Raw genomic sequence first — 11,614 nt, 5'->3', positions numbered from 1 at the left:
CAGGTCTGCAACGCCCCTCCCTAAGTGTTAGACACCTGCTTGTAGGGGAACTCTTGGCCATCTCCAGAAACATGCCATTGGAAAGTACCTCACATCTGAGCTACTGCTGTTCCCTGGACTTTGGAGTAGACATGTGATAGTAGGTTATGTTGGGGGGCAGGGAGACCAAGGTCAGAGTCAGTGGCCCCGGTACCATGGAGTATATGAGTTCAAAAGTTAGTTGGGGTTGAGTGGGGGGGGGGTGGGGGTGGGAGGGAATTCAGAGACAAAAGCAAAGGTACCAAGAATAACTTAAATACCATGAGTATTTTACCTGAAACCATCCATTCTTCACTAGATACTAAAGGCATTGTCCCTATCAGTTCCTTAGTGCAGGAACTTCTGATTTTTTTTCTTAATTAAATAAAACTATTTGCCTTCTGTGCACTTCTGAACCTCTGCTGAGTGAGGACAGCAGGGTCTAACGTCCTTGTGGCCTGTCTTGCCTGTTCACTGTCCTGCATGCCCTGCCAATCTCTGCAGTCGAGGATTTCTCATGCCACCAGACTCATCAGAATTAAGAGATGGTGTGTCACGCAGAGACAGATCCTTCTCTTCCCAGCAGCTGCTGCAGAAACAGTCCGAGGGCTTCCACTCCCTGCCATGGGATTGTTTCTGCCTGTTTCCTGCCAATTGTGGCCCCACGCTCTGCAAGGGGCCAGTCCACGTGAGGGCCGAGATGAATGCCCATCATAAACCACTTGTCTTCCTGCGATCAAAGAATTCAATCTCAGGGGACCATGTAAGCTTGTGGTTTCCCATCATCATATGCCATGATGTAGAGAGGCCCATCCATCTGCCCAGCCATCATAGATCACAGCACAAGGTGTCAGTGACGACACTCCATTCCGGGCAGGCTCAGGCACTGTTGTGGCTGCTGCCGCTGTGGCATCTGCATTTCCTACTGAGCTCTCACTTTATCCCCGTCTCAGGCTTTGTAGAAGACTCTCTATGTAAGATGAGGTGACAAGAGACAAGTGCTTGGTACAACAAGGAAGCCACTGTGGCCCATCCCCAGGGCCAGGAGCCCTGAAATGCACTGGTATTAGTTACTGAAAATAGCAAAATATTTACGCACACCAGTCCTCATGGAAAACAAATATGCAAGCCTTCCTAGCACTTGATTGACAGGCTTTGTTATTACTGCCTACTCAGTTTTGGTCTTCGAAACCTGGAGAACAGGGTAAGGCTTGCCTCAAGGTTCATCTGTGTTTTCCTGGTACAGTGTGTTTCTGTTTTCTAATTTCACGTGTTGTTACCCAGCTCCTTTATTCGTCCACTATCTTAAACTTTCTGGTCAAGTCTTCTTAATCTGTTGGTTTGGCTGAGATGCTGGAGTGAAGCAGGAAAGCAAGTGGAAGCAATGTGCACGTAACAGCTCAGAGGGGGGCAGTGGGCTCTGCACACGCCCTTGCTCGGGGCCACCTCCAGTCTTAACGGCTGCCCTCTGAGGGACTCCTCTTAGAGGGCCATTGAAGGAAAATGGTGTGACATAAAAATGCCAGGGAAGGTGCTGGCGATGGAATTTAATATGGAGTGTCTGAAGCATTAGGCCTCTGTGCTCAGCCACCGGAGATTGAGGGCTCAGTGATGGATACTGCAGGGAAGATGTGCTCATCGCAGGTTAGGTGACCTTGTCTGGCTTATTTATGATTATTATTAAGAGAAATGCTGGCTGTCAGACCTGATCAACATAAATCACAACAACTTCTTTAAGAGAAGCCATAAGACCCCTTAAAGGAAATTCCTAACTAGATGGCTGGTCCTTGGTGGCATGGGAGATGTCTGGGGTTTAGAATTGCCAAGAAAGGCATTTCTTTTATCTGTGGTTGCCTCTGCATTCGGAGAGTTGTGACGATTTGGTTGTTTTCTTACTAAGAAAGAATTAGAATTGTGTTGCTGGGAAATAACCATGAGCTCTCTGATTCCCGTGTGATATATATGTAGCGGTGGAATTCATCAGACATTGCTGTGTGTCACCACCATTCAAGCCCTTTCCTAGAGGTTCCTGCTGGTGAATAGCACATGAGATTGGGCTTACAGCATGGCATATCAAAAAGATTAAGCTTGGGGCCATAAGCTATGTGACTTTTAATTAGCCTTTCTGGGCCTCTATTTTCTTATGTGCAAGGAAGATGATGGACTTGATAAATAACGGCCGTGGTCCTTTTGCTGCGTGCATTACTATTATAAAACTAAAAATGAGAGTATGACATTGTTTCCGTAGGAAAACCCTATGTTAGTGAACTTCATTTTTAGTTATTGTATTAGACAATTTTTTGTTACTATAAAGTGATACCTGAGATGATCATGTTAAAAAGGAGAGAGGTTTATTTTATCTCCTGGGTGCAGTCATGATCAGTTGATCTTCTTGGTTTGGGACCAGAGGCGGGGCAGCACAGCCCAGCCGTGGGTAGATAGTGGAACAATGGTGGCTGGGAGTGAAAAGAGAGGAAGAAGCTGGGTTCTCGTAATTCCTTTCAAAGTCATATCCCCAGCCACCCAAGATGTCCCACTATGTCCCTCCACCCACATTTCCTACCACTTCCTAATAGTGTCACTCGGTTGACCTCACCTTTAAAACACTGGCCTCTGGGACACCCATGATCTAACTGCAGCAGCTGTTGGACATTGGTCAGGCATCCTCCGTCCTCCCAGATAGAGCTGTGATAATGGGAGGACGGGCAGCCTGTGAGAAGTGTGAAGTATTCAGAGAGAGGAGCGATAACATAAAGAGAAGAGAGACACTGCCCTGTGCTGAGCCCACACTGCAGCTCAACACCGGAAGCTTTTAGCCATGGGCAAGATCCGGCGAATCAAAGCAAGTGAGGACGGCTGTGGGGAGAAGGCCTGGCCTGAAAGATTCTGATGCTTACACAGACAGAGTGGAGGGCTTTGGAGGCTGAGAAAATAAATCCTGGGAGCCCAGGTTTGGAGCGGCAAGTGCATGGCCCACTTGCTGCAACATCGTGGGGTTCATTCAAGGGGAGCATCCTTAATGAGCATAACGAGAGCCTAGAAAATGGAAAGCCAGGTGACATTGTTCCTTGAGCATGTGGGAAATGCAATAAGAACACACAGATACATTCTATAGAGCTCTGTAGAACCGTGCTAAGAGCACATGATAGAGCATAGTCAGCAATGGAGAGTCATTACAAACTCTCAAGAGGAACTTGTGTGAGTGGATTTTCATTGATTCATCACAGTTCCTAGCCAGCCCTCTGTGGTAGGCAACACAAAACTGTGTAGCCTCAAGCTCTGAATTAGAGAGAAGATAACCTGGCCCAGTGGGGGAACAGTGTCAGTCCAGCCTGTTAGGCACTTACTGTGAGCAGGATTTAATCGTCACTGCACCAGCCAGGCCCCGACCCTAACCCCACCACATCCCTCTGGGTCCCACTTCACTCTCTTCAGGCCTCTTTAACTCATCATCTGACCCTTGCATTATGTCATAACCACAGTGGGTTAGCCTCGTGCCTTCTCTTTCTTGCTTCCCTTCTGTTTGCTTGAAAAAGTTCCATAACTTGTCAGAAGGAAGTTCATCCCAATGCAGGAGGCCTGGCCTCCTGCCACCAGCATCCAGAAAACTTGGGGTAGAGGGAGAGGCTACCTGAAGAGAAGTCATCCACAGAAGCATATTGGTTCCAAACCACACCCATGCCTGGGCCAACCTAGCCATGAGCTTCTGGAAGACCTGCTTGGTAGTCAACACTGAGGAGGTGCAGGGTGCCATTGGGTACCACTGATTGGTTAGTGGTTGTGTTTGGCAGTATATCCCTAAAATGTGGCTCATGTTTCTTATCTAGTTCTTTAATATATATTGTTCTATTGGTAGTAAGTGTTTTAAATATTGAGTCCAGTCTAGTCTGTAGGGTTTTTGCTGTTGTTTGTTTGTTGTGTTTATTTGTTTGTTTGTTTGCTTGGCCGGTTGGGTTTTTGTCATGTGTAAACATTGACATTTGATAGGCTGGTCCTGTGGGTTACCATTTCCTGACTGTCATGAATTGAGCCCTGGGAATACCTGGTTCACTTCCCAGTACTGCACATGTACCTGTGACTAAGGACCCCCACTTAGGGGAACTGGGAGCGCCCCAGGTTGGCTCTGCTGCTCTCCTGGCTCCCCGGTGTGTGACCCGATTTTGTTTTAAATGAGATCAAGAAAGTGGCTGGAGGCATGACGAGAGTGGAGGATGGGGCTGAAGGTTGCCAGAGTGCTTCTCTAAGAGACTCCACCCAGATCCAGAAGAGAAAGGGCCAGGGTGAGGGAACCTCGTCACAGAAGACAATGGCTACGGTGAGGGAACCTTCGTGAACATATAATCAGAAGAAAGGAAAGGGACTGGCTCCCTAAGGTACAGGAAACTTTTGGAGTCGGTCCCTGAAGGTGATGGAGTAGGCGATGCCAGGGTCTTGGGGAGTCACAGAGAATATGAAATGGGCCAACCTGTGCCAGGAGGGAACTGGGTGGGTCCTGGAAAGACTCTGCCTCTCCATCTAGAGCAGTGGTTCTCAGCCTTCCTAATACTGTGACCCTTTAATACAGTTCCTCATGCTGTGGTGACTCCCCCCCAACCAAAAAATACACAAAGCCATATATTGTTTCATTGCTACTTCACAACTATAATCTTGCTACTGTTATGAGTCACAATGCAATCATCTGTGTTTTTGGATTTTCTTAAGTGACACCTATGAAAGCGTCATTTGAACCCCAAGAGGGTCTCGACCCACAGGCTGAGAACCCATCATCTAAGAGGGTTGAAAACTTTGATGAAAATGTCATAATAGGTTACACAGTCACAATTCTTAATCATCCAGGAGGTCTTGTCTCTGGCTTCATGGAGATGAGCAGGACTGTCACACCGATTTGTGCTATCGTTGGCTCTTTCCTGTCTTGGTACACTGCAGTTCTAGGGACTGTACCTTAAGCCAGATCCTAGTTTGCTTTCTGTTGCTGGAAGTACCCCAGTAACCTGAAAGTAAGTAGTTAGGGAAGAAAGTGAGTTCAGAAAGAAAGCTGGAAATACCATCTTCAGAGGTGGAGATAGTAAACCATGAGGAAAATCTCAGAAATCCTATGTTTGTGTGGACCAGCCCAGACCCTGTGACCAGGCTTCTCCCATGGTGGCATGGCACATCAAGGTCTTGCTTGCAGTGCCCTTGTGAGTTATAGAGAGCATGGCTTCTGCCACTGATGCTCCAGGAGCTCGTTTCTCAGGAATGTGTGAGTTAAAAGATGGAGCTTCAGCTGCTGGAATTGAGATAGTTTGTTACACAGCAGTAGCTAACTAACACATCATCCCCCCTCCATGACTTTGCTCAGTTATGCCTCTATTCCTCTGCAACCAGAGTCATCCTGGCAATGCCCATGCCCACATTCTACCACAGACTTCTCCCTTAAAGGGGTATTCCCTGCAGGTAAGGAAAAGGGCTTCATCTTGCTGTGGTCTGACTATGCAAGTTATCATTTAGATATGAAATGTTCCACCATTGGCTTGTGCATTTAAAGACTTAGTACCCAGCTGGCAACAGTGTTTTGGGTGATTATTTAGGAGGAAATGGGTGACTACGAGATGGCCTGATTTCCATAACGGTATCCCTGCTTCTTGGTCATTGAGATGAATCAGTTGCCTACATTCCTCACCATATAGAGAAGCCACCCCACCATTGTGCCCTCCCCAGCACGATGCACCCAACCGCATATCCTGAACCATAAACCAAAACAAACTCCTCCTTATTAAGTTGCTTCTGTCAGGGAAAATAATGAAAGCATCAGCTTTATCAAAGCTGGGCAAAAATGGAGAGGAGTGATTTTAGCGGTATCTGCTACCTGCAAGAAGTGCCTATGGGCCCAGTTTCATCGTGTGTCTCCTTGGAAACCCCTGCTTTATTCCACCCTGGGCCAGTCAGAGCTGTGCCTCCTGGTTTTCTGGTGCTCAGCCCAGCTCAACTTCAGGACTCTCAGTTCACAGAGGCTGGAGCTGAGACACAGGGAAACAGGACAGCTTGCTGGGAGTCAGCAACCCATTGTCTCGTCTGGACCCTAAGAGACAGACGTTTGCTTTGCCGCTGGGGCTGATGTTTCTCGGTCTCATAGATCATGGTCTGCACTTTACTGAAGGATGAGGGGAGGTATTAATGTAGGGGACTGCAGGAGCCTGGAGGGGAGGAGAGAAAGGGATCCTCACTGAGAGAGTCATACGAGTCCATATGTACATGACCACACAATGTAAAGATGAGGGCTGTGCAAAATAAAAATAAACAGGCCTTGGTGTGCAGAGGGTGTTTTGTAGAAAGTGTTCCCTATGTTCACTCTGTACCTAGTGTCCCTCGATGTGTCCTGAGAGAGAAAAGGGGGCAAACACATCCCCAGCTCCCTAGCACAGGGACAGTTGGTGAGGAGGCAACCCTGTACCTTGGCCCCCTCCATTTGTGTCAAAGAACCTGGCCCCTTCTGTCTGTGGTCAAAGACTGTAGTTTATACCTTCCTTGGCTCTCTCAACGTTGCAGATAAGAATGGTTTCTTGGGCTGCAGGGGTGGCTCAGCAGTTTAAAAAGTATATGTGGCTTTTGTAGAAGACCTGGGTTCAGTTCTGTGTCTTAGTTGTTACAAAAAGTGTTCCAAAAATATCAGCACAGGTGTCCCTTTCATAGGCATGTTTCACTCTCTGTGCATACATACTTAGAAGTGGAATGGTTAGATCATGCAGCAGATCCGCTGTTAGGTTTTTAGGGTACTCCTTAGTGTTCTCCACAGTGGCGGTATTAATTTACATTCCCACTAACAATGTGAGAATCCCTTTTAATTTACATCCTTACTACAATGGCGGTATTAATTTACATTCCCACTAACAATATGTGAGAATCCCTTTTAATTTACATCCTTACCACATTTTTTCCTAATAACAATCTAATAAATTTAACCTAATAAAATTTAAGTCATTTATTATGCTTAGTTTGTATGTGTGCATGTATGTGTACATGTACATGTCACAGTTCACACATGGAGGGCAGAGGATAGCTTTGCAGAGTCGATTCTCTCTGGAATTGAACTCATGCTCCAAACCTGCATAGACAGCACCTTTACCCTCTGAGCTGTCTCACCACCACCATCCAGGAGTCATCCTGGCAAGGGTAAATTCATACTCCGTGTATTATTGGCATGTGTTTCTCCAGTGGCTAATGAGATGAGCATTTTCCTATATTTATTGGCCATTTATAGTTTGTATTTTGAGACATGTCAAGGGTACTTCCCCTAGTGATTTCCTGCCACTGGGGCCAACCACCTCAAAGTGGTTCTGTCACTCCCTGAAAGTGACATAAGCCAGTAACCAATGACTGGCTATTAATACATGACCTTTATATGTGTGTGAAGTAAGGAATTCTGGGTTTAGGGAGTTAGCTCATAAAGTGTTTGCCATTTAAGTAAGTATGAGGGCCTGTGTTCAACTCCCCCCCCAACCTACATTAAGGGAAGGAAGGGAGGAACAAAGGGAGGGAGGGAGGGAGGGAGGGAGGGAGGGAGGGAGGAAGGGAGGGAGGGAGGGAGGGAGGAAGGAAGGAAGGAAGGAAGGAAGGAAGGAAGGAAGGAAGGAAGGAAGGGGTAAAATAAAGAAAATGTCAGATGTTTGTAATCTCAGTGCCAGGGTCACGGAGACAAGTGGATTGCTGGGGCTTGTTGGCTAGCTAGCCTAGTCTACTCAGCAAGCTCCATGCCAATGAGAGGCCCTGTCTCAAAACCCAAGGTGGATGATGGCAGAAGCATGACCTCTGGCCACCACACACCTGTACCTACACACGAACCTTCACACAGGAAGAAATCCCGAGGCCTCAGGAAGAGTGCTTGCTGCCTTTGCGCCTGTCTCCTCCCGTGCGGGAATACAAGGAGATGCTTTGCACACACCAGGTCAGATTAGGCTGTCTATAGGGAAAAGCTTCCTAAGAGATGGCGGAGCACTCACCTGATGTGTGTGAGGCTAGAGGTTCCCTCCCCATAGAGGAGGGTGACTGATAATGGGGGGCAGCTTGTAGTCTTCTTCAGAGTCGAAGGTTCCTTGGACAGTTTGTGACATCATCACTTACAGTGGTCCTCCGGATACAGTACCAAACACTAGGACATTGTGCCCCTTGCAGGGACACCTCTAACGTCATTAGAACACCCCGCTCTGCCGGGTGCCAGCCTAGCTCGTGTCCCTGCCTGCATACTCTTGGATGCTGAGAGTGCTTGGTGGGTTGGTGGTCCTAAAGCTCAAATAAGGATTTTCTTCATCTTTGGATGAAGTAAATGATGGGTTAAGAGGCTGCAGGGGTAGTAGGAGGCTGGAGGACTTCAAACACGGCTCCAAAGCTGAGGGAAGATGTCGTCCATTATGACTGCAGCTAATGAGGGATTTCACCAAGACCCTATGCGCTCCCTTATGTTCAAGTTCACCAGCATCTCCTGTGGTTTCTTCTTGTCTTAGGTTCTCAGAGGCGGAGGCTCATTCCGGCATTGTCCCTCGATACCCCCTCACCTGTTAGAAAAACTGCCAGCAGCACAGGGGTCCGCTGGGTGGACGGCCCCCTGAGGAACACCCAGAGGGGCCTTGGGGAACCTTTTGAGATTAAAGTCTATGAAATTGATGATGTGGAGCGTCTGCAGCGACGTAGAGGGGGCACCAGTAAGGTGAGGCCATTTCCTTCCCAGGGGCCAGTTACCGCCAGGTCCTGCGTAAGGAATAGAACTTGAGGAGGGCCTTCTCGGGTTCAGTATGGGCAATGGGTGGTGCCGGGGTTGTGGACCCAGCCATAGACGTTGGTAGGTGCTGCGTGATCCTTTTCTGAGCACATTAAGAGCTAGAGCTAGAGTTGGGGCCTGGTGGGTTGAGGAACTTTTCTTGTTTTGAGGTTCTACACCTAGTGTAGACCAACATTTTGAAGGACCATGTGCCCTCTAGGTTAGAACAGCCTTCAGCAGTCTCCCAGGAGTTAATGTCTTGGTCGCCAAGGTCACAAGGATCCCTACCATGCTTCTGGGAAGCTGGGCTCTCGTCATCAGCTCCTCTCGTGGTCCTTCCTTCTGGAGGGGGCTGCGGGACTGAGTCAGAGCAGATGGTCCTCTCCCTTTCTCCCCCGCCACTTCCCACTTCTCCCTCTGTGAGCAGGAGGTCATGTGCTTCAACGCCAAGCTAAAAATCCTGGAGCATCGGCAGCAGAGAATCGCCGAGGTCCGAGCCAAGTACGAGTGGCTGATGAAGGAGCTGGAAGCAACCAAACAGTACCTGATGCTGGACCCCAACAAGTGGCTTCGTGAATGTAAGGCCAGTGGTGCATGCCCATCCTCCCTACCACTGCGGGCCCCGTAACACCACCCAGGAGCCTCACACAGGATGACAGCCACACAGACTGTCTGCATCTGAGGCCCATGGGCTGGAGGTGTCCTGCCGAGCAGCAAACCTGCCAGGCTAGGGCAACAATGGGCTAGTGAGAATTCCTGCGTGAGATGAATTCTTGCGCAAGCTGCCTTTTCTTGAGGGTCTCAGTTCAAAGCACCTGAAAGTAGTTTATTATCTCCCCTATATTTGGTGGAAGATCACTGACAGGAGGACTCCTAAACCACAGACTCACAGAGTTTTTCTAACCTAAAAATGAACCAGAACTGTAGCTCTCATGATAGACTAGAATGTGTCACTCTCAAACTGCTCCTGGGGACCATGAAGTCCAAGGACCAGCCCTGGAGTTATTTCCATTAAGCCAAAAGCCCAGGTGATATGAATGACCTGCTTACTCCTCACAATGTTACCAGTTCTTTGAGAGAGAGAGTTTATCTTAATTTATTTGCTCCTGGACATTCCATTTACTTTAAAGTAAGGCTTTACTTTGCCCTGGCTATGGTACGGGACCAATCCTGGAAGGATCTGTCCATGGGTAACTACATCAGCAGCATTATGAAGTCTCTGTCCCCAGCTGTCTGCTCACCTACCTGAATCCCTCTTGAGACACCCTTCTTCTCCATGTGACGCATTCCTGGTGCTCCCTGCTGGTGAGGAACCTCACAGGTCGAGCCTAGCAGCTTAGAATTGTGTCCCAAAAAGGGTTTAAAAACAGAGTGGAATTGAAACTGGTACAGAAGGCCAGCTCTACCAACACCTGACTGTGCCCACTGAGAGCAACCTCCACCCCCACCCCACCCCTTCAACCCCCACCTGTGCCCACTGAGAGCAACCTCCACCCCCACCCCAGCCCCTCACCCCCCATCTGTGCCCACTGAGAGCAATCTCCACCCCCACCCCACCCCACCCCACCCCTCAGCCCCCCACCTGTGCCCACTGAGAGCAATCTCCACCCCCCCACACACACACACACTGTCTCTTTCTTGGTAGCCCAGAGGACAGAGAGTCCTACTATTTTGGGTTGCCTCTGTGGCTCTGCTCAGGGTCCCACAGACCTGATTTGGGCACTGTTTTTGGTTTTGGATTTTTGGGGTTTCTTTGCTACATGCTGGCTGTGTGAGTTTGGGTAAAGTGTTTGATTCTCTGGGTCTTGGTTTCCCTAGTGTGAGATAGAAGAGAGAGGCCATGCCCGTCTCGCAGGGCAGTTCTAGGCTGGGATGATTGCTTAGCCTGCATGACCAGGAGAAGGAGTTTGGCATCTGGTGGGAATAGCTGCCGTTATCCCAGAGTTCAGTCGGATGCTCCTGGCAGTAGACACTTCCAATGCCTGCTTCCACAGCACATGGTTAATTCCTTGGTTGGGGATCTGGACAAAGACACAAAGTCTCCCACCAACGGAGTCTTTATCTCGGGTAGAAAGAGACTAACCCAGGAACAAGGGCAGGAGCTAAAATGTGACTGAGACATAAACACGCAGCCCAGTGTGTCTTTCTCCTGCTCGGCTCTCACTCGCTTCCTCCTCGGATCCTGGGTTCTCCCTGGTCACGGGGACTTCCCTCAGGCAGCGTCCTCACTCCCACCATCTTCTTAGAACTTCATTTTTCAAGAGAAGCTTGTGCCCAAGGCAGGCCTGAAAATGGTCTTCATTTTCTAAACTCACTTTTTCTTTTTCTGGAATTCAAATGAGCTTACATATCCATACATATGGGCCTCAGATGGTTGGAGGGGGCGACTGCTTTCTTCCTGCCTTGGTACATGTCAAGAGTAAGGGTTTTTTGTTTTGTTTTGTTTTTTCTGAGAGAAACAATGTATAGAAGGTTACACGAAAGGGGGAAGTACACATTTTAAGTTAAATTTAAAGCAGGAATGGGAGGAAATCAAGGAGGCTGCGTGCTGACACTCCCTGATGGGTCGCAGGCCCTGCTAGAAGGGCAATGTACTGGGATCCATATCCAGGCTTAGTTTTTCCTCCCGCTGCCTCTTTACAGTGGGGGCTGTGGTAATCCCTGATGTACTTACAGTAAGGTAAGGCTCTGATTTCAGTACACTGGGCTGAGATGCAGGGGCCCTGGGTCTGTTTCTAGCCACAATCCTTGTTAGCAATGGAACCCTGAGGCTCCCTTTCTGACTAGATGGAGGGGCTGCCCCTGCAAGAGAACTCCACTCCATCACAGAACTCGTGGTCCTGAGGCAGGGTGTGGTCTTGC

The 11,614-nt window shown here is 48.6% G+C and overlaps 1 protein-coding gene and 1 long non-coding RNA gene across 3 annotated transcripts in view; one reads left to right on the top strand and one right to left on the bottom strand.

Annotated features, from left to right (window-relative positions):
- Kif26b (kinesin family member 26B) overlaps window positions 1–11,614 on the top strand; it is a 393,085-nt gene that overhangs the window by 373,665 nt on the left and 7,806 nt on the right. For both annotated transcript variants that reach the window (XM_021231918.2, XM_013119200.3), the window contains 2 exons: window positions 8,499–8,701; window positions 9,180–9,330. In XM_021231918.2, coding sequence (XP_021087577.1) covers window positions 8,499–8,701; window positions 9,180–9,330 — 354 coding nt within the window. The remainder of the gene's footprint in view (window positions 1–8,498; window positions 8,702–9,179; window positions 9,331–11,614) is intronic.
- Window positions 4,636–8,501, bottom strand: LOC121136745. The gene is made up of 2 exons (XR_005873852.1): window positions 7,998–8,501; window positions 4,636–5,009 (listed from the first exon to the last, which is right to left on the bottom strand). It is a non-coding gene; the product is annotated as an uncharacterized LOC121136745 (long non-coding RNA).

Source organism: Mesocricetus auratus, unplaced genomic scaffold (assembly GCF_017639785.1).
Source record: "Mesocricetus auratus isolate SY011 unplaced genomic scaffold, BCM_Maur_2.0 Super-Scaffold_100676, whole genome shotgun sequence".
Taxonomy (NCBI): domain Eukaryota; kingdom Metazoa; phylum Chordata; class Mammalia; order Rodentia; family Cricetidae; genus Mesocricetus; species Mesocricetus auratus.
The sequence above is the reverse complement of the archived record's forward strand: the minus strand, read 5'-3'. Positions and strand labels throughout refer to the sequence as shown.